Genomic DNA, 26,799 nt, shown 5'->3' with positions numbered 1-26,799 from the left:
AAGTTGTCTGTCAAAGTGAAGTAGCCTGTCAACTGGCAAGGCAGCGGAACTGAATCCTTCTTGTTGGAACCGCGAGAAAGAAAACTTTTAGTAATTGTTGTTCTTGATGTTCCTCTTGTTTAAAACTTAATTCGACATGCAGAACCGCCAGACCTAGTACCTAGCATAGTAGCGGTAACGACAAAATGACTTATGATACAGTTGACGATGAAAAAAATCGAAATACATATCGCTTCGAGGATCACTCAAGATAAACGAAACATTAGCAGAGTCAAGGCGTGAGCATTCGTCATTGTTCTAGGAAAACGCATTTGAATTTTCATGTTATGTGAACATTTTAAGGGGCCTTATTCCTCCAGTACTCTAAAAAAAAGCGTTTTAACGTAATTAAACCGAGTAGACGTGCGAATGCATGTGTTTAGCCTAGCTGGCTCATGGTTTTGCTTCTCTGAGTCGTTGGCACGTCTGGCGACGATATTAGACTCAGGTTAAGCTTTGATCGAGGTTAAGCTGATCTGATCTGTCCGCACCGTCGATGGAAGTTGATGAAGGCGACGATGTGCAATGCACAGCGCAAGAGTATGTTGCAGTTTCACACGAGGCGTGACCGGCTGCGGTGATAGCATAGCGCTGCAGTGCAGTGGCCAGCGAAGCTGATCTGTTCTGATCCAGTCGCGGCAGTATTTTATTTATTTATTTATTTATTTATTTATTTATTCAAGGTCAAGGCTTCAGCGATGATCCGGTTTTTGCAGCTTTGGACGCGAAGTAGAGCTTTCGCACTGACAATCCATCTAAATAACCTACGCAGGCCTCAAGCAATGCACAGGTGCATCGTTGGTTTTCTGCTGCCCTGATGTTTCGAACGTGCTTCATTCGACTGGACAAGGAGAGCATCACGTCGCCGCTTCGGCAGCCGTTGTGCGCACGACTAAAGAAGCAGTAGTACGGGCGCTGTTCAGTGGCGTGCTGTGTTACCTGAGGGAGGTCTGGCTGTCGGAGCCCGCTTCGGCTGCGGGGTTTCCAAGCACGCCGTTCGCCTTGAGGAAGTTCAGCTGCACCTCATGGATCCTGAGGCTGTGCTGCAGGAAGTTGAGCTTGGACTCCTCACTATTCAGCTCGCTTCTGAGACTGGCCACCTCCTGGAAGCGCGATGCCGCCAAGGTGAAAGATGAGCGATGAAAAGCCACTGGTATACATTGCTGTCATTTCAACAAAGCTGAGAAAGTTGTGAGCTTTTGCACAAAACGCTCACAGGCAGAAGGACGATGGTGAGGGACGAATGTTTACAGGAACTTTACGAACTTTCCCGAAGAAATTTGCGGGAGTATGGTGGCCGCGGCTGGCGCAGGACTGGGTTAATTGGAGAGACATGGGAGAGGCCTTTGCCCTGCAGTGGGCGTAGTCAGGCTGATGATGATGATGATGATGAACGAACTCTGGGCATAACGGCGTGAAAATTAATGCCACAGTAGCAACACACACCTGCTCCAGACATGCGAGGCTGCTTTCCAAACCGGCTGCACAGGTGTCGTACGCTGCCTTTTTCTTCTCGTACTCTGCTGACACGTCCTGTACGGAGCAAGGAGGCGTTCGCCGTGTATAAAAGGCAAGCAGTTTCCAATCGCACAAGAAACTGGAGGTGTCTCAGCTTTTTTAGCAATGTGGCTTGAAGTGACTAAGAAACAGATTGGGATTTTTATTTTCCCATTTACGCCCTCAGTAACAGCGGTGCCACAAGGGGCTGCAGTTTCAGATTTCTTAGACTGCATCACTAGCTTACCGGGATCCAACCGAGGCGTTAGGCTACTACGCTTAATGTCATTGAATGGTTGCTCTTGTAGGTGACTCGCGCCACGCAAGAATATAGGGATTTAGCACAGAGAAGATGTATACCGAATTACCGAACGCCGCCTGGGTACGCGCAGTGGCCCCACCCGGCACCGCCTCTGACTCTGCGCGTGCGCAGGAGTCTGGTAATCCGGTATACGTCTTAGCTATAGCGAAGACGTATACCGAGTTACCGGTTACCGGACAAACATCATCATCAGAGAGATTTAGCATATATGCTAAATCTCTCTGATGATGTGGGTACGTAGAGATTTCCCAAGTAAATTGGAAAGAGACAAAGCTTTTAAAGCCAATCAGAAGTAATCGATTAAGAGCGGTTGGAACCTCCAATGCCTGGGCAAAGTTTGGAGTCGTATTATTTCATTCATGCTCGAGGTCTAGGTGAGAATCCTATTTCGTGATCGAGATTTGCTTAATGCATGGACCGTATGGCGTAGCCTGGTGGCCTGACCTGAAAGCTTTTCCTAAGCGGTCGTAGGTCTCTGATAGCCGGAGCCAGGCGCCCCTTCCTTTCGGCGATGCGCTTGTTGAGGTTGGTCACCATGGCGGACATGTCCTCGAGCGTCGCCATCTTCGTCTCGTCGATCGCAGCCTTGCTGCCGGACAAGCTCTCCAGCGCGCCCTGCAGCCGGTGGTAGCCGCGGACGCCGTGCCGCTCTTCCAACGCCTCCTGCAAATTGCCATGCCATACGGTCACTGGGATCAAACAAAGGCGTGGACCAGCGGAGATCTATGCCATTCACCTGGTCATACAAGAGTCTCTCCTCTCGGCAATTGTAAATCTGCTGGTCTGCGGGCCGCTTCTTCAGCTACTGCGCGTTGCGATAATCGAAAAACTAGACAAAGCGCTGCCTTTAGGGGTTTTAGCGGAACGAACCGTCCCGCGCAGTCGCACTGCCCATAACTCTGTGGTTCCCTTACGCTGTTGAACCGTTTCTCGCGCGTCTACTCAAACTACATACATGTTATGGATGAACGGAAGCATATATTAACTACATACATTCATTGTGAAGACGCCATGTTCGCTTTGTGCAACTTACGGTGTGTTTTGTGTTGTTTCCACAGTTACTGGTACCATGTGGCACATAGTGTACAATTCATGGTCCGCGTACTCCGGTGTCCCGGTGTACACTTACCAGACTCTGCGTGAGTTCCCGCTCCTTTTGGGTGAGGATTTCCTGCGTCCGAGCCAGCACCCCAGTCTCGGCCCTCAGCTCGGCCAGTTCCTGGCGCTGCTGCTTGTACTGGCTGCTCTTGCCACGGAGTGCGTTCACGTACTTCTTGAACTGCGCGCGCCAAGTTGTGTATTGTAACGTCCACTCGGATGGCGCGCGGCTGTTAGCGCCTAGACACGCAGCTTTCTCGAGTATACGCACCTCGTCTCCCTTGAGGACCTGCTCCCCGTCGGAGACGAGACTTTGCTTCTCCTCTAGCTGCGCCTCAAGCTGGGCCACTTGCAGGCGGAGCTCGTTGAGCGTCTCGGCTGCCGCCTCCTTCTTGCGCGCTATCACCGCCGCCTGCGGAGCGATATTCGACATGTCAGGTGATGCACTCATCTGTAAGCATTTCGAAGTGGGTGTGGAAGGGGTGTTTTTTAAGGACGCACATCTGAGTGCACGCATTACACTTAAAAAGACTCCCATTTTAAACATTGCTACATGATATCCTTCGTTCCTAACAAATATAACAAACATTAAAAACATAACAAACATAACAAACATTAAAAACTGTCGTGTCCGGTCGCTGTGTTGAATGCAGCGAAAGACGCACACGGTATTTTAAGACTTCGTTTATTTAAAGCCGATGAGGGTGCGACCAGCGTCGACCGAGGCAGGAGCCGAACTGGCCGCCCGAAGAAAGGAGGGAGCGGAGAAGCGTCCACGGGAGGGAGTGGCTTCCCAGAACAGGAGGAGGGTGCGGGGGCGCACCGTGGGGGGGCATCTGGCGACAGCGTGCGACGAGGGGCAAGCGGTCGTTAGGAGGGGAATGCGAGTGGTCGTTAGGAGGAGGATGCGAGTGGTCGTTAGGAGGAGGACGCGGGGGCGCACACACACAAAAGCAATAAGGGGACACAACACTTCCTTCCCCCTTAGAAAGTTGCCTGGTATCGTGCAGGGGGTCGGCGCTCACGCGTGGAGGCGCGCTGGCTTTGTGCGCTCGGGGGAGAAACACTTGTAGGCTGGCTGTTGTTCGCTGTGTCTCCTATGGCTTTTTCAGAAACTGTCGGGCGAGGACGCGCTGCCCCTCATTAAGCGTGCCGCAGCGCGGAATTGCTTTTTCTTCCCGGAACGTCTCTGCCTTTGGCTCGGGGAGGATGGCTGTGAGCTGGGTTCGCATTTCACGCTCGAACATCATTTTCGAGGGGGTCTCGCCTGTTGTGCTCTGAACCGTCGTGTGCTGCTTGAAGAGAAAGCGCGCAAGGCGGCGCTGCAGCGAGCCTGTCTGATCTCTTTCAAGGGCGCGTTTTAGCTCGGCTACGTAGCGCTCGGCTTGTCCGTTTGTCGCTGGGTGGTAGGGGGCCGATGTAACTGATGAGATCCCGTTGTCGCGATAAAACTTGAGGATCTCCGCAGACACAAACGGTGTTCCGTTGTCCGACACTACCTTGCGCGGCAGGCCGAACGTTGCAAATAGTGATCGGAGGTTGTCAATGACTGCTGCCGAAGTCGTCTGTCCCATTTGCCTTATCTCAAGCCACTTTGTGTAGGCATCTACGACCACAAGGAAAGTGCAGCCCTCAATTGGTCCTGCAAAATCAATGTGCAGTGTGTGCCATGGTGTGTCTGGCTTTTCCCATTCTGGGACAGGAGCTTTCGGCGGGGCGCTCCGGCTGCTCTGGCAAGGCTTGCATTCTCGCACCACTGTTTCGATGTCGTTGTCAATGCCAGGCCACCACATGTAGCTTCTGGCACACTTTTTCATTGCAACGATGCCCCGATGTCCGGCGTGGATGAGAGACATAGCTTGTGCGCGTAGTTCTCTCGGCATCACAACTCGGGACCCAAATATGATGCAGCCGCGATGGGTGCTCAACTCTGTAGCTCGCCTGCGGTAAGCGTCGAAGTTGTCCCCTTTGAGTTTATGCACGTTGCCTTGTTGAACAGCTGTGTAAACTAGCCGGAGAGCTGCGCACTTCTGCGTAGATGCTGCAACTGTGCCTGCTGTAAGCGGAGGTTCTGGCAGTGCTTCGAACATCAGAACGTCTCCTGGTGGAAATGGTTCGTCAACAGTTGCGTCTAGTGGCAGACGGCTTAGCGCATCGGCGTTTTGATATTTACCGCATATCATCACGCCTAGTGGAGAAAACCAGTTTCTCCCTAGAAGGCTTGATCCTGTGCCCTTCACAACAAGCAGAGGTAGCGTATGGGTCTGGCCGTTGTAGTTAACCTGCACGTTGGCAGAGCCCAATAGTGGCAGATTCTGTCCTGACCACGTTCGCAGGTGCGTGTCGTCTTGTTTCAGGGCGGGTGCGTCAGATGGCCATGAAGTTCGGAACGTGTCCTCACTGATCAGAGTACAGGCTGCGCCGGAGTCCACCTCGAACTTAATCAGCTGGTGATGTACGCTTACTTCTGTAAAAATCTTCGGTCGCGTGCCGAGATTCATGGTGTTCAGGTCGTACAACACAGATGGTGTTGCTGATGTTGTTCCATGGAGATCAGATAGCGGCGTATTCTCTGAGGCGTTGACGCTGTGATTAGGCTGGGAAGGTGACTTTATCTTGGCAAGTCTCCGTTTCGTAATGCATGCTCTTTCGATATGCCCTCGCTTGTGGCAAAAATTACACGTGGCTGACTGGAATCGACATCCCTGGGGGTTGTGTTGGTCGTCACACCGCCAGCAGCGTTGTGCCTTTTTGACCGATTTTACAACAACAGAAGGCTTGCGCACCTGGTTGCTTGTCTGGTGTACCGGCTCGGTGTTCCGGCGAATCCCTCTCTGCTGGTGACCGGCGCTCTCCGCTCGAACGGCGATGTCGTAAGCTTTGCTGAATGTGAGGTCCTTCTCAGCGAACAGGCGCTGCTGCAGTGACTCGTCACTCAGTCCGCACACAAATCTGTCGCGTAACATCACGTCCAAGGGAAGCATGGTGGTGTTAGCAGAAGAAGCTGCGTCTCCCTCCTGCCCGGTAGCTGTTGTCGACAGCGTTCCAAAATTACAGTCGGCAGCGAGCTTCTTGAGCGCGGCTACGTAGGCGCTCACAGTTTCTCCTCCCAGTTGATCTCGTCGTTGGAAGCGAGCCCGGCTGTAGACCTCGGATGGCCTTGGGTCGTAGTGCTTTTGCAGCGCTTTTACGATGTCGTCGTAAGACACTGCCGCTGGTGTGCTTGGCTGAATAAGGGCGCAGACAGTATCGTAGGTCTGCTCCCCGCACAGCGTCAGCAGGTTGGCCCTCTTCAAGGCTGGGTCTGTGATGTTGTTAGCTTCAAAGTAGAACTGAAGGCGTCCAACCCACGATGACCACGATGAGCCGTTGAATTCTGGTATCTGATTGGGAAACCCTCGCGTAGCCATGGCTTGTCAATAGCGTTGCGTAGCGCGGGTCGAATCCACTTTCTCGTCGCCACTGTCGTGTCCGGTCGCTGTGTTGAATGCAGCGAAAGACGCACACGGTATTTTAAGACTTCGTTTATTTAAAGCCGATGAGGGTGCGACCAGCGTCGACCGAGGCAGGAGCCGAACTGGCCGCCCGAAGAAAGGAGGGAGCGGAGAAGCGTCCACGGGAGGGAGTGGCTTCCCAGAACAGGAGGAGGGTGCGGGGGCGCACCGTGGGGGGGCATCTGGCGACAGCGTGCGACGAGGGGCAAGCGGTCGTTAGGAGGGGAATGCGAGTGGTCGTTAGGAGGAGGATGCGAGTGGTCGTTAGGAGGAGGACGCGGGGGCGCACACACACAAAAGCAATAAGGGGACACAACAAAAACATAACAAACATAACAAACATAACATAACATAGCAATACGCCCATTCAGTACCGATGGGAACAACGCATGTGATGGCCGCCGCGGTGGCTCAGTGGTTACGGCTCTCGGCTGCTGACCCGAAAGACGCGGGTTCGATCCCGGCCGCGGCAGTCGAATAGACCCTTTACAAAAGTTAGCGCCATCTAGTGAGAAAAACATGAACAGCGCACGGCGACCATGTTTGGTTCACTCCGTCCGCGCCGCCCGGAGTACTCGGAGGACAGTTCATTGTACCCGGAGAGTGCGCGCCAACGTGAGCCCTCGTGGAACTCGTGCACGCACAGCGAGCTTCATTGGAATTCCTGCAAGTGATTGCGTCATTTGTTGGCATCACAACAGTCGGTGCTAGCACCAAGCTCCATTCGGAATGCCAGCATGTTGCTGCGTGCCTTTCTGCAGCCAGCGCAGCGTCGTAGACGCGCACGGAAACAAGGTGTGTATACGACCGTTCGTTTGCATTCTTGATCGACTTTACAAGTGTCACCTGCAGCATGTCAGGCATTACGGCATGTACCTCTGACTGGGAGATAGCTCATAGAACGCGATCGCGATCACCTGAAACAGCGAGGTTGTTTTGCGTGCAATGGAGCCTTGTGAACTTCACGAAAGCTTGTGCTGAGATGGAAAATGACACTGGAGAAGGAGCAATACATGTGCAACGAACGCTAAAGCTCGAATAGATCCGTTGGAGCCTTTTGTACGTGGATTGCATTCGCCATTCTCTATTTGACTTATTACAAGGGCATGATTACCGAAGCTAGTTTTCAAACCATTGTGTGAAATGGCCATGCATTGTGCAGATGGCAAAATGGTTGCCTAGGGCGCCCAAGCTGCCTGTTTCACGCTACAAAAGCGCCTGCCAAAGCCGCGGCGTCCTGTAAAGCAGGAAAAGATGAGGCATCACACGTGTAGCGTCATGCTCACATCCAGCCAGGGTGTCGAACCGGCATCTTTTCGGGTTCGGTTCGGGTTCGGGTTCACGCCTTTCGGGTTCAGTTCCGGGTTCGGCTCCAGAGGGCCATTTCGTTCCGGTTCGAACCGGTTCGGACCGTCCCGAACCGGTTCGAACCGGTTCAAACGGGTTCAGGACAAAAAAAAATTGAACGCAGATGAGTTTGTCAACCCTGCTATGCGTTTTCATTTTTCCGGCACATCGGTATACATAATAAAAAATGCAAATATTTGTTTACAAGAACATAAAACTGGGCTAGCTGGTAAGAGTTCATGCTTAAGCAGCGCAATAAACAGGACAAAGGAAGACTGGAGACGACACAGACGCTGACTAACTGGTTGTTACATTCTAGGAAAAGTGTATGAAGGCGCAGGACACAGTGAACCATGCAAAAAACAGAACAACAAAGATTAAAACTAAAAAAAACATACTGCACATGCCCAGCATAGTCGAGTCATGACATATTTTTCAACGAAATACGAAGACTATATTCCATAGTAGACAGCAATTCCCTATCTTCTGGACCTCATACAATTGGGAAGAAAGCCTGACTCCTGTATACAAATTTACGGATGGTGAAGCAACACGCCCATCTGCTTCCTTACTAATCATAAAGGCCTCCACCATGTCCCTACAAATTCGATTTGGGTGAATAAGCAGGAGACTTGTCTTTCTGAATGGGTAAGCAATGAGCATTCGTTCGAACATCACAGATGGGTGAAAAAGTAGCGGTGTCGTACAACTTGGCTTTGCATTGCAGCGAGTGCAACGATTGCTTACCCCGTAGATAAGACAAGTGTCGTGTTAATAACCCTGTTTGCATAAGTAGGGAGTTGGTCGAGGCCTATATGACCAGGAAGGAAGCTGATGAGTGTGTTGCCTCACCATCTATCAATTTGGTAGATAAGGAGTAAGGCTTTCTTGTCAACCGTGTGAGGTCCAGGAGATAGCGGATTGCTGTCTAATATGGAAGATAGTCTTAGAATTTCGTTGAAAAAAACGTCATGACTCAACTGTGGTGTGCATGCGCAGTATGGTTTTTAAGTTTTAACCTTTGTTCTGTTTTTAGGGTTGTTCCTTGAGTCCTGCGCCTTTATATACTTTTCCCAGAATAAAATAACCAGCTGTTAGTCAGCACTCGTGTCGTCTCCAGTCTTTCTTTTGTCGTGTTTACTGCGTTAATTAAGCATGAAAAATTGTTTAATGCGAGATGTTCTCACTTTACCCATTTTACTTATTGTCCACAGCAAAGACGAATTTACGGCAAGAGCCGCAAAATGAAATGAACTCGAAATTGATGAAAATCGGCTATGTATACGCTATAATCCACCTTATGAGGTGTAAGGCGAAAAGCCGGTGGATTTTCAATCTACAAGACCCTCCTGCGTGAGCAATTTGGAAGACCCAGTTGCGCGAGTAATAGGTCTCTTTTGAAGCTTGAGTCAGTTGGGACTTTCTTGTACGCAGTGTAATTACGGGGCCCCAAGATTGCCGACGCACGCGCCCTCTACGTTCCCGCGCACTACTGAGAACAGAAACTGCCATGTATCGGTACCTACATACAGACGGGCACCTTTCCGTCGCCCCGAAACCGACTTGCCAGTCACCCCTCCATTACTAAATGGTAAGAAAATGTGCGAGAATCCCTCCACCGCCCATCTGCCGCCCAACGAGAGCCTCGTGGGAGCACAGGCTCTCCCTAACTTGCAGAACTTACCAAACATATTTTATTTAAATCACCTATTCGACACCCCCTTTGTTACTCACGTTATATATCCCGAACCCATATAGCTCAGTATCTTCAAAAACACAGCTAATCGTGGCTTCTCACTATAATGCAATAAGAAATTACGACATTGACTTATTATGATGACGTCAACCTCCTCTCTTCTGATAAAAATAGTATCATAAAAACGCATGCTTGGATGGGTTGAGAACGCTTCGTTTTTGCACGGACACAAAATGTCAGCAGCCCTGCCGCGGTGGCTCAGTGGTTACGGCACTCGGCTCCTGACCCGAAAGACGTGGGTTCGATCCCGGCCACGGCGGACGAATTTCGATGAAGGCGAAATTCTAGAGGCTTGTGTACTGTGCGATGTCAGTGCACGTTAAAGGACCCCAGGTGGTCGAAATTCCCGCAGCCCTTCACTACGGCGTCCCTCATAGCCTGAGTCGCTTTTGGACGTTAAAATCCAATAAACCAAACCAAATAAATTGGCAACATGCTTGTTGCGACGTTGAGCTGCAACATTCTTGCAAGTGCAGCATTGTGCGAGGAAGGAGATATACTTGCACTACATTGAATGTTTGAGACTTTTCTGGGGCGCTATCAAAGAGAGCCTTTGCGTCAACAGAATTTTTTGCGCCCTTGATAGAGTGATAAAGAGTGGTTAATCTGGCGTGCACCATTTGTCCACCAATTTGTTTCACGCATTCATTTTCAAAACTACATACAACCCCTTTCTGGCAGCTATGCTTTCTGGGCGTGATCACCAACGCATGCCAGCGAGCGCATATATTTCCGCATTGCCCTTTTGATTATCCGGTATCTAATTTTTTTTCTTATTAGTGCATCTCCACCGTTGCCAAGAACCTGCCTTTCGTTGCTTATTTCCGTCGCTGCAAACAAGAATATGCGGATTCCAGAAAAAAAAAAAGCTGCACCAATTTATACATCCTCCTTTTGGTAATACTAGTAGTAATATCGCAGGTTTAACGTGTCGAGTAGACATTGAGGCTATAGGATAGACGGTGTAGTGGAGGGCTCCAAATTAACCGAGATCAACTGGGGATTTTTGGCGCGCGACAGAGCACGCTGGTTTTTGTATTTTTAGAATCAGCAGCCAAGCTCCACAGTCATTGAGCCATTTTTTTTCTTTGTTGCCCTGCATCGTGAGGGGTTTTATTTAGAACCTGCTGTCTGAGACAATGAGCGCCTACGAAAGTATATGTTGCACTACCCACTGCGGTGGCTCAGTGGTTACGGCGCTCGGTTACTTATTCGGTCTATCCGGGTTTGAACCCGGCCCCGGGGGACACGTTTCGACGGAGGCGATGGTGGTGGAAAACATTTATTTACACATGCACTACTGGAGGTATTGCATGAGCTGACCCAGAGGGGGCAAGCCCTTACATGTACTAGGTGGAGGTCCCTAGTTCGGGACCCCAGTGGCGTCGGCCGCCGCCCGGGCTCGCGCGACCAAGGCCCGTTGGGCCTGCAGGTCAGAGCAGCCGAGCAGGGTCGCCTCCCAGTCCTCCCGGGTTGGGTTGGGGTGAGGGGGGATAGCAGGGTTGGAGGGGCAGGCCCACACCATGTGGTAAATGTCCGAAGACTTCTCCGCACAGTGCGGACAGCTGCCCGAGAAAGAAGGGTCGAAGTGTTTGAGAGCTGCCTGGCACAGCAAAGTATTGGTATGCAGGCGAAGCAGAAGCCGCTTCTCCGCCTTTGAGAGACCTTTACACGGGCGGGGATAAAGACCGTGGCCAGATTGATAAAGTAAAACAATGTCTTTAAAGGAGTAAGCGGGAGTGAATTCGAGTTCCTGATCATCGGGGTCGGATGGGAATGTCCGGTGAGAGAGCGCGCGGGCGGCGGCGTCAGCTGCCTCATTTCCCTCAAGGCCCATGGTGGTGGTGGTGAAAACATTTATTACGAATGAGCAGGAGGTATGTTTGGATCAGCCCGTAAGGGACCGATCCTTACAAACACTAGGTGGAGGTCCCTAGTATGGGACCCCAGTGGCGGGTGCCGCCGCCCGGGCGCGCCTAAGGCTTGTTGGGCCTGTAAGTCGTGGCAGCCGAGCAGGGTCGCCTCCCAGTCCTCCCGGGTTGGGTTGGGGATGGGGGGAATAGCGGGGTTGGAGGGGCAGGCCCACACCATGTGGTAAGTGTCAGAAGACACTGCACTACAGTGTGGGCAGCTGCCGCTAAAGGAGGGGTCAAAATGTTTTAACGCTGCCGGGCACAGCAATGTATTGGTGAGAAGGCGGAGAAGGAGCCGCTCATCCGCCTTCTTCAGGCCTTTACATGGGCTAGGGTAAAGGCGATGACAATTTTGATAATGTGTTGTAATATCTTTGAATGTATAGACCGGATTAAAATTGGGTCCCTGATCGGATGGGAAGGAGAAAACAGCCCGGTGAGAGAGCGCGCGGGCGGCTGCGTCTGCTGCCTCGTTTCCTGCCAACCCCGATGAGCAGGGGCCCATATGAGGTAACGGTGTGCGGGGTCCGTATCCCGTATGCAATTTTGGTATATTCGATAGGCTACGAAGGGAGTGCAGCCTTGTTCGACATTCCGACAGGCCTCTCGCGAGTCGGTGATGATGTATTTTGAATTGGAATGTGAGACTGCGAGAGCAATCGCGACCTCTTCTGCTTGTGTTGCACTGCGGGCTCTGAAAGTTAGGCCGTTAACTGTGTTGCTGTTGTGAACTACCGCGGCCGTGTACCATCCCCCGTGGTGAGGGCCGGAGGCGTCCACGTAGTATACACCTGTTTTGTTGCCATAATATCGGGCTAGCGCTTCCGCTCGTGCCAGGCGCCGACCATTATGGTCTTCATGTGACATGTTTGCTGGAAGAGGCCGCACGTGGAGGGCACGTCTCCACAGTTCCGGGATGCGAAACCTGTCTTCCATTGGAGGGGTGTGTTGGATATGGAGTCGAGCAAGAAGGCGGCGACCCGACTCCGTTAGCGACAAGCGCGTGTACTGGTTTGTAAGGTGCGCCTCCCGGAGCTCCCGGAAAGTATTCACCACCCCAAGAGCCATAAGCCGGCTGTTTGAAGTAGTGATGGGGAGGTCAAGGGCACGTTTAACAATTTTGCGAAGGTTGACCCCAAGGGCGTCCTCCTCTTGTTTCTGTAGGTGGAGATAAGGAGTGGAATAGATAATTCGACCATGTGAGCAGGAGCCCAAACGATACGCCGGTGCGCGGGGTCCCCGGTGTAGACGCTGTTTTGGAGAATGCGGTAGGCTAGATATGACACCCAGCCCTGCTCGACGTTCCGACATGCCCCTCGCGAGTCGGAAATAATTGTTTTTGAATTAGAATCAGATGCAGCCAACGCAATGGCGACCTCCTCCGCGTGTGTTATGTCACGGGCTCGGAAAGTAAGGCCGTTCACTGTTTTGGATTGGTGGACGGCTGCGGCCGTGTACCATCCCCCATGGTGGGGGCCGGAGGCATCCAGGTAAAATACGCCGGGTTTCGATCCATAGTGGCGGGCCAGGGCTTCCGCCCGCGCCAGGCGCCGGCCATTATGGTCTTCACAGTTCATGTTCGCGGGAAGTGCACGTTAAAGGGCAACTGCGCCACTTTTCGAGAATATCGAGATACTCAAGGAATCAAATCTATATAGGCTGTAGGTAAAACATGCTGCTTTTTTGCACTACCATTTAAAATAGCGACGTAATCGACGATTAAATTTTGCACTTTTCAAAACAATGGAGGAGCGCGGGGAAGTTCAGTGTGACGTCATGGAAGGTATGATTTCGAATTACCGCTGCCGTCAGCCACGCCCTGCCGCGCCTGGTTGGACGCGGCCAAACAACGTTCGGCGGGTTTTGTCTTCGGTGGCATTGGTTTTTTTTCCTTCAAAGCAGGCGGTTATGAGTTGGAAATGTACCGATACCTTCGATGACGTCATCATGTGTCCCCCACTTAGCGTTGTACGCTGCGGAGAAGCTTGAAGGCCGTCCCAATTTTAATTGGTGATTACGTCAGCGTTTGAAATGCTAGGCCAAAAGGACTTCGCATACTTTACCTGAAAATTTCACACATTCGATCGTTTTTAGCTCGTCGATTTCTATTAAGGATCCCCAGCTGGTAGAAATTATTCCGGAGGCCTCCCCTACTGCACCTGTTTCTCTTTCTTCTTTCACTCCCACCTTCCTCCCTCTCTTACGGCACGGTTGAGGTGTCCACCAAGAAGTGAGACAGGTACTGCGCCTTTTCCTTTCCTCAAAAACCACCATCACAACGTTGTTGGATCCTCGCGCTAATATTTCATCTATTTGTGAGAAATGACGCAAATAAAAGGAAGGCATTCTCAATCGGTGCTTAAATGACTATGATGATGATGAAAACGTTTATTAAAGCACAATGCCTTAGTTAAAGGGAAGGCTGATCTGGTCCCTAGTCCGGGACGCCGTTGGTGAAAGCCGCTGTCCGTGCTCTGGCGACGAGGGCTCGTTGTTCCTCGAGGTCCGAGCTGGACAGGGCCGCCTCCCAGCCCTCCCGCGTTGGCTGATTTATGATGTCAATGCTGTCATTTTTCTGACAAGCCCATACCATGTGGTACAAGTTTGCCTTCTGGCCACAAAATTTGCACTGTGCCGAAAAGAACTCGGGCTCAATGGCGTGAAGCGTAGCTGGATTATTGAAAGACAGTTTGTAGCCTGCGAAGGTGACATTCCTCTGATTTACTGAGACCCTTAGCGGGCCTCGGGATACACCCAGTATTATTGCGTGTTTCTCCTTTCAAATGACGCCATAGATATTAGAAAACATGGATCACCGTGTGGTATTCGCCTACTGCCACTAAATAATTTAGAAACTAATTTTTTCTTCTATGCTGCCCGGTTTCATCAACCGAATGATGCCTGTGATGTGAATAAAGCTAAGAAAGGCTGTGATACGAAGAAGGCTAAAAACTGCCCCAGCACACATGAAAAAATTGGCTTACGAAACTTGTGTGTGGTCTTTACTTGAATATGCTTCAGTCGTGTGGGACCCGTACACGAAAAAGGACATAATGGTCCTTGAAAAAGTCAATAGGAAAGCGCGGTTAGGTTTATACACGGAAAATACAAATGGGAAGACTCTCCCTCGCAGTTAATGATGTCAAATAACATTCCTACACTACAAATCCGCCGAAATATTAATAGATTGGTATTCTTGTTTAATAGTTTAACAGGTAAAAATAAACTGAAGCTTCCGGAGTGCATTAAGCGTCCTCTAGTGAGAAGGACTCGGAACGTTCATGAACATTCACTTATTCCCCTTTTCGCCAAAACTCAGTTTTAAATACAGTTTTTCCCTAGAACAGTGCAAGATTGGAATTCGGTACCGGAAGCTGTTTTTTCCTCGGAAAAGTTTTCTGATGCGTTAAATCGTCTACTTCCCTGCTAATATTGCTTATATGTATGTTTTGTATCCGTGTGCTGCTAATATGTATAAGTTTATTCTTTTGGTTTTATTCTTTTGATATCCGTGTGCTGCTAATATTGAATAATTTTATTCTTTTGGTTATGTAACAATGTAAGTTCACTCCTGCTTGGGCCAAGCAGTGGCCTGCAGTATTATGAAATAAATAAATAAATAAATAAATAAAGAAATAAATCAACATTAGGTCACGTGAGACACGAGAAAACTAATACAAACACTGATGCGTTGTTTTGACTCACTCTAGCACTTAAATCAGCTGGCTTCAAGACCTATAATCACAACGAACGACGTATCAGCAGTTGTATTGCCATTTTATTGCACCTCACGCGACCTAATTTCCTCTACACGTCACAGCCATCGTTATGTTGGTGAAACCGAAACAGGATCATGAAGAAATTCAAATATAAATTATTTATTATGTGTTGGTGAAATACCACGCGGTGCTCCGTGTACACCAATGTCTAACGCATCGTTTGAAAGAAGAAAGCACGCAAGCAAAAATTCGGTGTCTATAGTTCTTTATTGAGTTAGAGCAGTGCTAACAATTTGATTAAAGATCTACGCAAATATGTAAAAGGGGAGGAATAATAGCTCAAGATTTCACATATACCTGAAGTACAAAGAATTGGCGGTAGTACATTACAAAAGCGTCAATTAGGCATCTTCTCAGGCCCCAGACTTCCTGTAAGTTTGCTGTCGCATATAATGGGTACCATTATCGCACTTCCCAGCGCAGACAGCTACGGGTGGTTAAATCTATGCGCCAGATCATCTCATTTTGTCCGGAAACAAGAAGTATGCCGAGATGCAAAAAAAAATGGGGCTGAACCGGGTACCGAACCGGTTCGGAACGGTTCCTTTGAATCGTTCCGGTTCGGGTTCAGTTCCAAGATGGCTAAAAAATTATGGGTTCGGTTCGGTTCCGGTTCCGGGCGAAAATTCGGGTTCGGTTCCGGTTTAGGGTTCGGGTTCGGTTCCGGTTCGACACCCTGCATCCAGCCCGTTTCAAAAGATGTTATCGCCTGATGACGCGTGCGAAGTCCGGTACGCGTCCAGAGCGCGCAGCTCAGGTTTCTAGACTGTGCCTATGAATACTTGCCAGCGCGATCCACAAAATAACGAAGCTTGCGTTCCACTCTAGTGGGTTTTCTCGAATCCCATGATGGTTTCTTAGTTGACAGCCACCCGAAAAGTCAGTTGGTTTTGTAAAGATGACGATTTCTTGTTTATTTCCTCTTTTAGTAGACATTTCAAGCTTTAACCTCATATGCAAGAGCTGAAATGGGCGGCCTCGGGAAAAGGGAACTGTGCTGAAATGATAAGGAATTTTAAAAATCAGCTATCACCGCGCCATGCCTGCTTCGCGCAAGAGTTCGTGTGATCAGATTTTCCAGTATTGCTATAAAGTATAGCATCCACAGCTATAATGTGGTGCTTGTTGACAAAACCTGTTTATTATTTGTGCAGGTCTCCTTCCATGGTTTCCCAAGCAACCCGGCTTTGAGAAAGAAGTGGATTATTGCAATACGCAGAGATGTGGGGAAAGACTTCACTATAACGCATCACACCACGCCTCGGCTCTCAAAATATGCCTCTAGCCGTCGCTGACAGAAACCGCCAGGGACAAAAGAGAGGTCCCTAGAGCAGGAAAAGACTTCGCTTGACATTGAAAATCCGTTCCACGCACAGTACACTTGGCGACAACGTTACAAGCACGGACACAACGGCGGGCACTGACGGACGGACACGGAGCGATCCAAAGATGGCCGCCACAGCGGGGTCAGGCGAGGTCAGCGTGCCTGTCACTGTTGCCAGACCTACTTTTGTAAACCCTCTATTGCGATGGAGGCGAAATTCTAGAGGCCCGTGTACTGTGCGATGGCAGTGCACGTTAAAGAACCCCTGGTGGTCAAAATTCCTGGAGCCCTTCACTACGGTGTCCCTCATAGCCTGAGTCGCTTTGGGACGTTAAACTCTCATAAACCAAATGTATGCGGTGCTGGACGGTTAACGAATACTCTTCATTTTGAAGCGGTAGGTCGTTTGATGTGCCTGAAGGAGAGATGCTGGTGTGTTCTTAGCTGAGCGTGTTCTATGATTATGGTGTCATGTTTGCTCGGTTGAAGTCTAGCGGATTATCGAATGAAGATTTATGTTCACCGAATCTAAGACATCAAAAGAGCCAACATTATTGAACGGTGCGCATATATTGAGAATACTGACAGATAGTGTTGCTGGCAGCTTCCTAGCGCAGTTAAGATAATCTTTACTGCTTAAGATTTACTTAAGAGCCCTTATTTTTCTAAAATGGAGGAATACGCGGTGAACTTCTGTAGTTAACTGAAGTATGCAGTTTACAAGGAGTAAAAAATCCCTTGTTATGCTCTAGTCGACCAGTGCTAATGTAGTACTTGGGTTCTACTGTCGCCTTGTAAAACTCTAAATTTGGTTCTACACCAACCGCGCTATTACAATCAGGAAAAGTAGTAATTTGTTGAGAGAATAAGAGTATGTACCGTGAACGTCGTGTTTCCTGTGTGTCCCTTTTCTGATCGTGCATTTTTCGCGTGCTCTGCTACGCTGTAATCACGGACTCCTTAGAAAGCCAGTGTTCTTTTACACTGCGTCTGTAAAAAAAAGTAATAAAGGTGTTTTGGAGTATATATATATATATATATATATATATATATATATATATATATATATATATATATATATATATATATATATTTGGAGTGTATATTCATGTACACGACCTGTTGCCTGAAGAGCGTCAGCTTGTCATCCGCCGATTCCTGGCTTCGCATCTTCTGTTCGTAGAGGGCGTTGATTTCCTGGTTCTCAGATTGAACCTGCACCGACAAGACAGCAGAAAAGCAGCGATATGCAAATTTCAGCGGGCCAAGTACACCTCGCGATGCAATTTCAGGTCACTTGCGGCAGAAGCGGGTAAGCGAACACTGATTATTGAAACAGGGTAAAGAATTCAGGATTCCAATGGAAGCATCTGCGAGAGGTATTCATTAAGTTTTGCCTCCTCAGCTGATTTTCATTAGGCGACGAAATTGAGATTGTTTCATTAAGAAGACAGTTTGGAATGTACTTTTGCTTAGGAGCACATATATATCGTCAAATAATTTTCGATATTTTCAATATGCACTTCTGTTATCGCTGCACTGGGCTCCGTCTCACAGTGCCGGTGCCAAGGGCAACGGGTGACTTCATGCGCAGCAGGGGAGAACGACGCGAGAAGACCGAAAGGCTTCGGACGTCTTGAAAAGTACTGTGTTTTCAACTCCGGCAATAGAGATCGCCTCTGAAAAATTGCCGCTAAAGCTGATTAGGCAAGTCGTGCCCCTTCACACTGAACTGAATTTCCACCTTTGATGAAACCTGTTTCGAGGCTCATTTAAAGCCCCTTCTATTGAGAAAGGCGAACATTTTGATTTCTATGACTCATCGCCATTTAAGCAAATCTAGATGTCTAAAATGACTCGGGCGTGGTAAAGCACCTACCTTAGCCTTGAGCCTGTTGAGGTCATTCTGTCCCATCGCCGGTTCGGCGGCCACCTTCTGCAAGTCCCGTAGGGCATTCTGGCACGCGGCGATCTCCTTGGGGAGCTTGTCTCGCACCAGGTAGCCATTTGCTCGCAGCTCTTCCTCCAGTCTCTTCAACAAGCCTTCCACGAAGGAAAGACACAAGCACTTGATGCTTGTTGGCATCGGTGCCATAAGCGTCAAAGCATATGTTGGCAATATGACAGCGGTTATAGTAAAAAGCCTGTAATTTCTTTTATATTTTAAGGCCATAATCTACTTCATTTAACTGACCGTCGAAAAAAAAGTTCAGTTTCAGTTTAATCTCGGTTGAGAGAAATGTAATGGCGTCTTTGACTAAACGGTTCCAGAACATACGCACCTATACGAATTACTTTAGAATGTCGAGAAACATTGCAACCTGAATCCATGGTGAGCACCGAAAGCAACACCACGACTTCACGGCATGCACAGAAGTTGCAGAATAGCAGAGAAATTGTTTGTTTTAGCAGTGGTGCACTAACGTTGTACTCAGCTTATGCCAATAGATACCTTCTGGTGTGGCGCCGGCCCCAGAATGCTGCAGATCTCTCAGCTGCTGGGTCAGCCTCTGAATCTTTTGCTCGCAGTGGTTCAACTGCAAATGAAGCGGGTCAAGTAGAAGGCCTTGCAGTATTCATGCAAATTCACTGCTGACGGAAGGTTACGTTTACGGTGGGAAGTGTTATTATAATTCGGCAGGCCTGAATTATGTATAGTTCGGGCAGGCAGGTTCCTAAAATCCTCTTTCTTTTTTGATCTCAGCACACCGCAAAACCTAGATTACGAGCAATATGCTGGTGAAAATTACGCAGATATGTTCGTCGTATTCCCTCCCGTAAAAAGACAATGGTGCCGGTAGAAATTATATTAGGAAGCCCGTTTATATTAGGAACCAACTTAAATTAGGAAGCCCGTTTATATTAGGAACCAACTCACTCAGTTTTACTATTTTTTTACTTTTTATGGTTAGGGTTCAAGGTTGTCGCCGTACGCTCCCTCCGCAGTTTTTTTTTTGTTGTTGTTCCTTCATGCGGGTTTGTAGGCATGTGCCAAAACAGAAGGCGCTGCGGAAAGCGTTGTGCAGACGACGCGACGCCAAGGCTACGCCCAACCTTCTCCCGTCAGTCAGAACGATGCACCAATGTAGTGCCTTTAGTGAAAGTAACCCAAATGACGTCAAGGGGGTTCAGAGTAGTGGGGCGAGGGCGTTTTTGTTAAAGGAAAGAACGAGCGGGCTTTGATTTGAATTTTTGCAGCTTTTCGGGGCGCGCATGGCTCTAGTATTTTGCAGAGGTTATCTTCGATGCTTCATCTATGCAGTGGGCTTGTTTTTCAAAAATGTCCGGACCCTGGTCAGTGGCCCTTTAAGGAAGATGTTGGAAGATGCTAACAGGTGCTGGAAATGGTTCGTGGCAGTAAACCCAGTTAGCCCGGCTTGGAGCCAAAAACTCGTCGCCTTAGAGCACTGTGCTCGCGTGCGCTGCAGGGAAATGACTAACCGCGTCCCGAAGGCTGTTCCTTTGCTGGGCGAGAGTCTCTGCCCTGTCCTGTTCCTCGCGGAGACTCCTCGCCAGCTGCAAGAGGACGTCCTTGTTTCGCTGCGTCTCCACCTGCGAATTTCGAAGGGTCAGTGTTACCCGCAGGTATAACGACAGCCATTAGAATTAGAGTTCAATCCAAGCTTAGCCGGTACACCTTATTATTATTACTACAGCACATCAATTTGCCATGGAGATTATTCGATTTTTAATAAATCAAGAACAGTTTGACCAAAGAGCGACTTGGCTAACATGTTTGGTCTGCAGAAGATGGGGCCAAACACACTTATTACGCCATGAAATCCTGCCATCGATTCGCCCCGAAACCCATGAAACGGATCAGCGTCTCTTTCGTGACAGTCTGCGGCCTAATTCAGTTTTCATAGGACGTCACCGTGGTGGGGCGATGCTGTCGCGCATTATCTGAAGCCCCTCGAATTGTCACACTAGGTCGCGAATTTGCGACGCCAAGCTGATCTTGAATGAAAGCATTGGAAATTAAAAGTTTGCTACCTAAGCGCGTCGTGCTTTCGTTGGGGCTTGACAGATCCGCTACTTCGCGCTCAGTTAATGCTATACAAGCATCGACGCAAAGAAATTATTTCTGTGCACGGAACCCGGCGTTCAAGGTAGAAGCGTAATAGTTTGACCTCCATTTTGGCGTAAGGTAAAAAAGCGAGTTCAGTAAGTGTTATGAGAACAAAGAATAACTGCGCAAAAAGGACGGGACAAGAGAAAGAGAACCGCACGGGACAAACGCACAGTAACAACTGATTTATTCTACCAACTCCTCTTTCCTTCAAAAGCAAAGCGCATGCGCACCAACCACAAAAACAAAAGCCACACTCATCTCGTGAAATCAAGAAACTCCAACTCCTTGCGGTACAGGTGCACTGAAGCAACGCTAACACATTTGTCAGGCCGTAATCTCGCGATTTCCAAGGCTTCGATAATTTCCCGTTCTTTCTTATCCCTCGAGTGTCCGATAACCTTAGTCCTGTCGAAAAGCGGATTACAATCTTTGTCATCATACTTGCAAGTGTTACAATGCTCAGGCAGAGGCTGCCCCTTTCGTAGTGTTCCGTAGAAATATTGTGGGCACGAGCGAACAGCACTGTTGTCGGCAAGCGTTAAGCATGAACTGGTACGCAAGCATGAGTGCTTTCATGGCCTTCTGCTTGGTTCCGACAGCAATGGGAGGATGCATTTGTATACATTATCCTTTACGCGCGTGCGCTGTTACCTTTCTGCGCAGCTTGGCGACCTTCTTGAGCAACTGCTCGCGCTCCTGCTCCATCTGTGCGATGTCCTTGCGCAGCTCCTGGGTGTTCAGTCCACTCGCCTTCAGCGCTTCGCCCATCCGGTGTGCCTCTTTGAACTGCGCCATGGCTGCTTCGTACTGCATGGCAGAGCACCCAGCTCAGACACGCTTTGCTCAATCTCTGCAGAACCTTCTTTAGTTGTGCGTCTGCTAGCATATGGGAAGAAGTAAACTGCTGTAAAACGGAAGAAGAAGCGGTCGCGAATTTTCAGGTCGCTAATGAACTCACGTTTCGAAGGTATTTCAGCTCGCTAGTGAAGAGGTTTGTGACAATTGTTGGAAAGAGCGCCTAGCCGCTTACAAACACGCACATTGCAAGTGTACGCCATATGTAATCTAAAAGTGAATATAATATGCAATGACACAGAAAAAGAAATGCTGTGGTAGGAAAACGGTTATGGCATAACTAAATGGTGCCATTAACTTCATTTGCAGAGTAAATAAAAACGTGTTATAAAAAAGGAAAGCTTGTATTCTTTTCTAAAGACGGTAAGTGTCGCCTCAGAACATAAAGAAAACGGTAAGCATCATAGAAAATAAATTAGGTCCGTGAACAAAGTCGAGCAGCGAAGCGCTGGGCGGGAGGCTTATATGTCAACGCATGCAGCTTTAGATGCTGCGAAGTTGAACGAGAGTCTCGTTGTATCTAGGTTTTTATCACGCTGCTGACTCTTCACTAAGAGAACGTACAGTGTCTGCGTCTGTTAATGGAAGTATTGTGCATTTGTTACTCTGCCGTCACCGCCACTGCCTGAATTATATGCTACAGAAATATGCACTGAGCGCCCACTACAGGTGCGCATTTTTGCGGCAAAAGCTCTCCGTATACAGGGTGATCGCTTTTTACAAGCCATCCTGTACACAAATTAAAGCTTCCCTTTGTCTTCAATCAGTGTCGCTCACTCTTCTGCCGTCCACTTATGACGAGGCACTTTGCATCTCAGAAAGCAAGCGCGATGCACCGCACGGGGGTTCGTCTCTCGCATTCCGTACCTGGGCGTAGAGCGCCTGCAGGTCAACGTCGCCGTCCAGCTCTGGCGGCACCTCGACCTTGACAAGGAAGCGGCCCAGGTAGGCCCTCTTGCGCAGCTCGGGCAGGCCGCGCAGCGTCCACTCGAGCACGGGCAGCACGGCCTCCTTGGAGCCCGCCGCAAGGCCCTGCCGGAATGATCCACTGGCCGCGCACGACGGCACCTCGGTGTTATTAGTGCCGCTCTTTAACTCTTGAAATGACATGTGCTTGAAAGTTTCAGTGCGTCATCACAGTGAGTTTTGAAGTCAAAGAAATGTTACGGCTGACTCTAAACTCGATGGCGGTGGTGGTGGTGGTAGTTAATGTATTTTGAACACCACTTACGATGTCATCGAGCACTGCAACTTCGTGAACCTCTACGTTCGTACTAGATCCAAATGCGCGACATCGACAGGCGACATTTGGAATGGCTCACGTGGGCGTAGCCTTCTACACGTCATTATATGCTGTGTTGTGCAGTTACGTCCGGTACTACCGATTCCGATCACTCTAATAATCGGCAGTGCCGCATGTTTATGTTCCCGCAGCCTACACTGTCACCATCGTGGAGCCGGAGTCGTGGTCGATGAATCCACTTTCGATTCCGTTAACTCAATTCTATAAGCGATCGACGGAAAAGGAATACACTAGCCTCGTCGTGTGGACTACGAATGGCAATCCTCTTCAATAGCGTGTATCGTATTCATGGCCACCTAAGGTTTTTCATACGTCCAGACGCTCAGATTACATCGCTGAGCGCTGGAGCAGCTGACAAAGCACATTGGCCTCTTTCCTATGCACAACTTCAAAGTTCGGTCTCATTTTGCTTGTTGCAATCATTTTTTAACTGCATTCAAGAAATTAGTAGAAACGGCTGGCGCGTATTCTTGAAGCTGCGTGGCTGAAACTGTTGCTCCTTTCTAATGACGAAAAAAAACCGCCTATATTCCAGTGGCGTTGTTTTACCAGTCGACTCTTGCTAGCATGGCCTCGTTTTCCCATTTTTCGGGAGAGACAGGTGGATAGAGAAGAATGCTAAAAAATAGAAAAACTTGATCCTCGTTGGGTCGTTTGAATGCGTTCGCAGCCAAACGTTCGTTGCACCCGAGGTCCCGATACAAAAGCTCCTTATATCCGAGGTGAAATACTTCGGTTCGGAATATCCGAGGTTAACACACCAAAAGTCGTTATATCCGGTCTAGCATACTAAGGTTCATTATATCCGAGGTAGTATACTAAGCTCGTAGTCTGATGGGCAGGTTGCCACCTGCCACAGGCTACTGACAGACGGCGATCGCCATATCCTGTTGCACTGACCCTTCTAATACATATGCATTAAAATGTTGTATCAATATATGCGGTGAAATGTGCCATCTGAAATATGCCGTATATAGTACATATGAACTAGCTTGATCGAAGTCTCTGAGACGCTTGAAGGTGCTGCACAGTTGATGTGAACCAGTCAACTCCGCCCGCACGCTTCTCGCATACCATTTCTTACCGGCCAGCGATGTCGGGCGGCGGCTTGTATTTGAGAATCCGAAGGAAGCTGAGGTTCTTCATGGCCAACTGCTCGGGGTCTTCGCTGCGCACATCCGCTTTCATCTGCAACGATACAGCGTCAGAGTGAGCAATCCAGGCCTGCTTAGTTATTGGGAACTATGAGTGCAAGTGGAGCACCTATAGGAACTACTATTTTTCCCTTCTGCGCCCATACATCGCTTGACCTCGTCCTAAAGCTAACGTTTTCTGCAGGCGTGAGGTTCTTTGCCGGTAAAGCATCCACTCCGAATCATCATGCGTGCAACCAGCGTGCTTGTACTCTTACAGTGAACTGGCACTGGGTAGTAAAAGCCCGGCGGCCGCGTTACTAAGCGTTGAACGTGAACTGCTGTCGTGTGACAAAATTTATCCACCATAGAATATAACTATTCCGCCGCAGCTGGAAGATATGCCATTAAGTCGACCCTTCGAGAAGCTAAACAAAGTGGGTGATTAATAAGGCAGTGAGCGTGCAGAAAGTTTTTTGCGGTGAAGTTAGGCAACCTTTAAACACCAGTGTCTAGAGAGCGAATTCGCATTGTTCCCTTTTTTAATGCCTCTTTTAAACTCGCCACATTGCGGTATCCAAGACAGACAGCCTAATCCATATATGTGTAGTGTCCTACATGCTGGACGCTTTCTTTTTTTTTGCGCAGTAACTCTAAAACTTAATTGTATAAAAGCTTGCGCCCTCCAGCGTAGCTTTAATAGGCTCTGTGCCAGTGTTGCGTTATATGCGTTCAGAAAGTGCCGCCAGTATCCTCTGAAAGCAGTTAGCAAATATGACAGCATCTACCACACTGTGATACCGCAAGAAAAGCAACCCGGTTTGCGCATTGTCATGAGAAAACCACAACGCGCCATGGAAAGCGCGACATCAGAGTCGTCAAATGTTAAGTTTTGTCTGCGTCGAAAAAATGTTTCCATAAAAAAAGATGACTCTAAATTCTGAAGCGAAATAAACTTTTCGTACCAAAATATATAATTTTTATTTCCTGGCGTTTTGCCTATATGGGCTAAAAATAAGAATGTAAACACGCAGATAGCACTGCTAGTGCAGCTGCAAAGTGGCACATATATAGTAGAAGCAAACATGCACGCGAATTAACGCTGCCAATCATCGCGAAGCATTGATGCTATGAATTGCGATCCACGCTTACACACCTTGGGATCCAACTCTGCGAAGACGTCCACCAGCGTCTGCAGTAGTTGGTCAGGTCGATAGGCATCGAAGCTGATGAGGTTGAGCTTTTTGTTGAATGGTTCCTTGTTCAGTTCCTGAACAATGAACTTGAGTTGCTCGCTCATGGTGGAACGTTGCAGGCGCTGTTAGAGCCGGTGAAACAGTGCAGCGGGATTTGGCCTCGGAAGCGGAGCCTATACCCCCTTTTCTCCTCGCCGTCTCGTCACAGAGGCGCGCACCTTTCGATGCGTTACCAGGGACGACGCAGTGTTGGTCGCCGCGTCACCGGTTGCCATGACAACGTCCGTGGGTGCCAGGAACGGCGTGTCGCGCGTCGCAAGAGGCGGTAAGAGCGCAGTTGCCACAAATTTAACAAAATGAAGAAAGTATACGAGGTATAGTTAAGGGCGAAGACATTCTAAGAAAACTTAGTCTATGAAAATAATGTTCATAAGCGCGTATTGAACCCTAGATCTCTGCAGACAGAGACGAGCATTGAACGGCCACTTAGAGTTGCCAGCAACGAGCGCAGGATTCACCCGAACTTGATCCGCCACTGAGGTTAGTGGGCGAGTACATTATTAAATGCGCTCGGGGCACACACAAACACAGGGTAAGGCATTCGCCGTAATAAACCTACCAACAACAACAGCAACACAGTGATGTGCTTGCCGACTGCTGTCCGACAAACTGTAGGCCCGAAAAAACCGGATCAACGTGACCTGCAAAGCTCACGACTGGCGTGGTAGAGGTACATATATGAGGCTTGGAAGACTGCGACCTATCTGAGCGAGATGCCAGATTGAGCTGGGCCTGAGAAGGAATATCGGTAATTTGACTTCGCTAAATTTGAGCATCCGGTAATACTTTATGTAGCATCTGTCGCTTTTGCAGCAACCACTACCTTGCAACCGCTACATATCAGCCACACGGTGAGCCTTACGCCCCATTACAAAACGCGCTTGCACTATAGTGCAGAAAAACCGCCTAAGAAGCAAGACAATGCAGTTTACAATTGTATTTATTATTTACCTGTGAAACACCTGAGGTCATTTGTGGAACCAGCCTGAACATTGCGACGTAGGGAGATGTTCAAGCTAGTCCCACAAATGGAAAGGACCTGCGAGGCAGCACGCGCTCAACCCGTCGTGATCTTCAGGTCGACGGGCTGTCGCAGTGTACGGCGAACAGATTGTGTTCTGTTTTGTTTGCCTCTCTCGTATTTTAGTGCACTTTGCTGCAAGACCTTTCGTTGTAGCCTCTTTAGTCAAACTTGACATGTTTCGTTGTATAGTAGCCTCTTTAGTGATAGTTTGCATGTATTGCATTGTTTTGGAGAACACTGTGCATGTGTTCTTATGAGGGCTATATAAATCATCTGTACCGTCTCTTTGCTATATAAAGCCTGTTTCGTTTGTGGACCTTTGACTCCAACTCATTTTCTGGCTTGTGACCGGTGAAAGCTGGGCAGCAAACAACGACCCCCCCCCCGCTTTGTCCCTTGGTGGTTGGTTTCTGACTGAGCTTGGCGCGCTGAGCCGAGGGAATTTCCTGAGAGACCGGACGCGCTACCCGCACGTGCTCTAATAGTGTCTTGGAGCGCACGCAACAAGTGTGCATATGCGGCATCCGCAGCGATGCATTTGGCTGTATACCGCGTAGTCCGTATATGAGTATGAAAGCTAACTGCGA

General features: G+C 49.0%; 1 protein-coding gene across 1 annotated transcript in view; it reads right to left on the bottom strand.

The window, feature by feature from the left end:
• LOC149342444 (intraflagellar transport protein 81 homolog) overlaps positions 1-25,281 on the bottom strand; it is a 25,987-nt gene extending 706 nt beyond the window's left edge. The window contains exons 1-13 of the mRNA XM_089542166.1: positions 25,089-25,281; positions 23,884-23,987; positions 22,364-22,544; positions 21,293-21,448; positions 20,011-20,121; positions 19,022-19,106; positions 18,449-18,612; positions 17,689-17,784; positions 3,228-3,368; positions 2,988-3,137; positions 2,303-2,521; positions 1,486-1,572; positions 979-1,142 (exon numbers count right to left, since the gene is read on the bottom strand). Coding sequence (XP_089398292.1) covers positions 979-1,142; positions 1,486-1,572; positions 2,303-2,521; positions 2,988-3,137; positions 3,228-3,368; positions 17,689-17,784; positions 18,449-18,612; positions 19,022-19,106; positions 20,011-20,121; positions 21,293-21,448; positions 22,364-22,544; positions 23,884-23,987; positions 25,089-25,232 — 1,802 coding nt within the window. The 5' untranslated portion in view covers positions 25,233-25,281. The remainder of the gene's footprint in view (positions 1-978; positions 1,143-1,485; positions 1,573-2,302; positions 2,522-2,987; positions 3,138-3,227; positions 3,369-17,688; positions 17,785-18,448; positions 18,613-19,021; positions 19,107-20,010; positions 20,122-21,292; positions 21,449-22,363; positions 22,545-23,883; positions 23,988-25,088) is intronic.
• Positions 25,282-26,799: the final 1,518 nt, after the last annotated feature.

This window comes from Amblyomma mixtum, chromosome 5 (genome assembly GCF_055824585.1).
Source record: "Amblyomma mixtum isolate Tamu chromosome 5, ASM5582458v1, whole genome shotgun sequence".
Classification (NCBI taxonomy): Eukaryota; Metazoa; Arthropoda; class Arachnida; order Ixodida; family Ixodidae; genus Amblyomma; species Amblyomma mixtum.
This window is presented reverse-complemented; position numbering and strand designations above follow the sequence as displayed.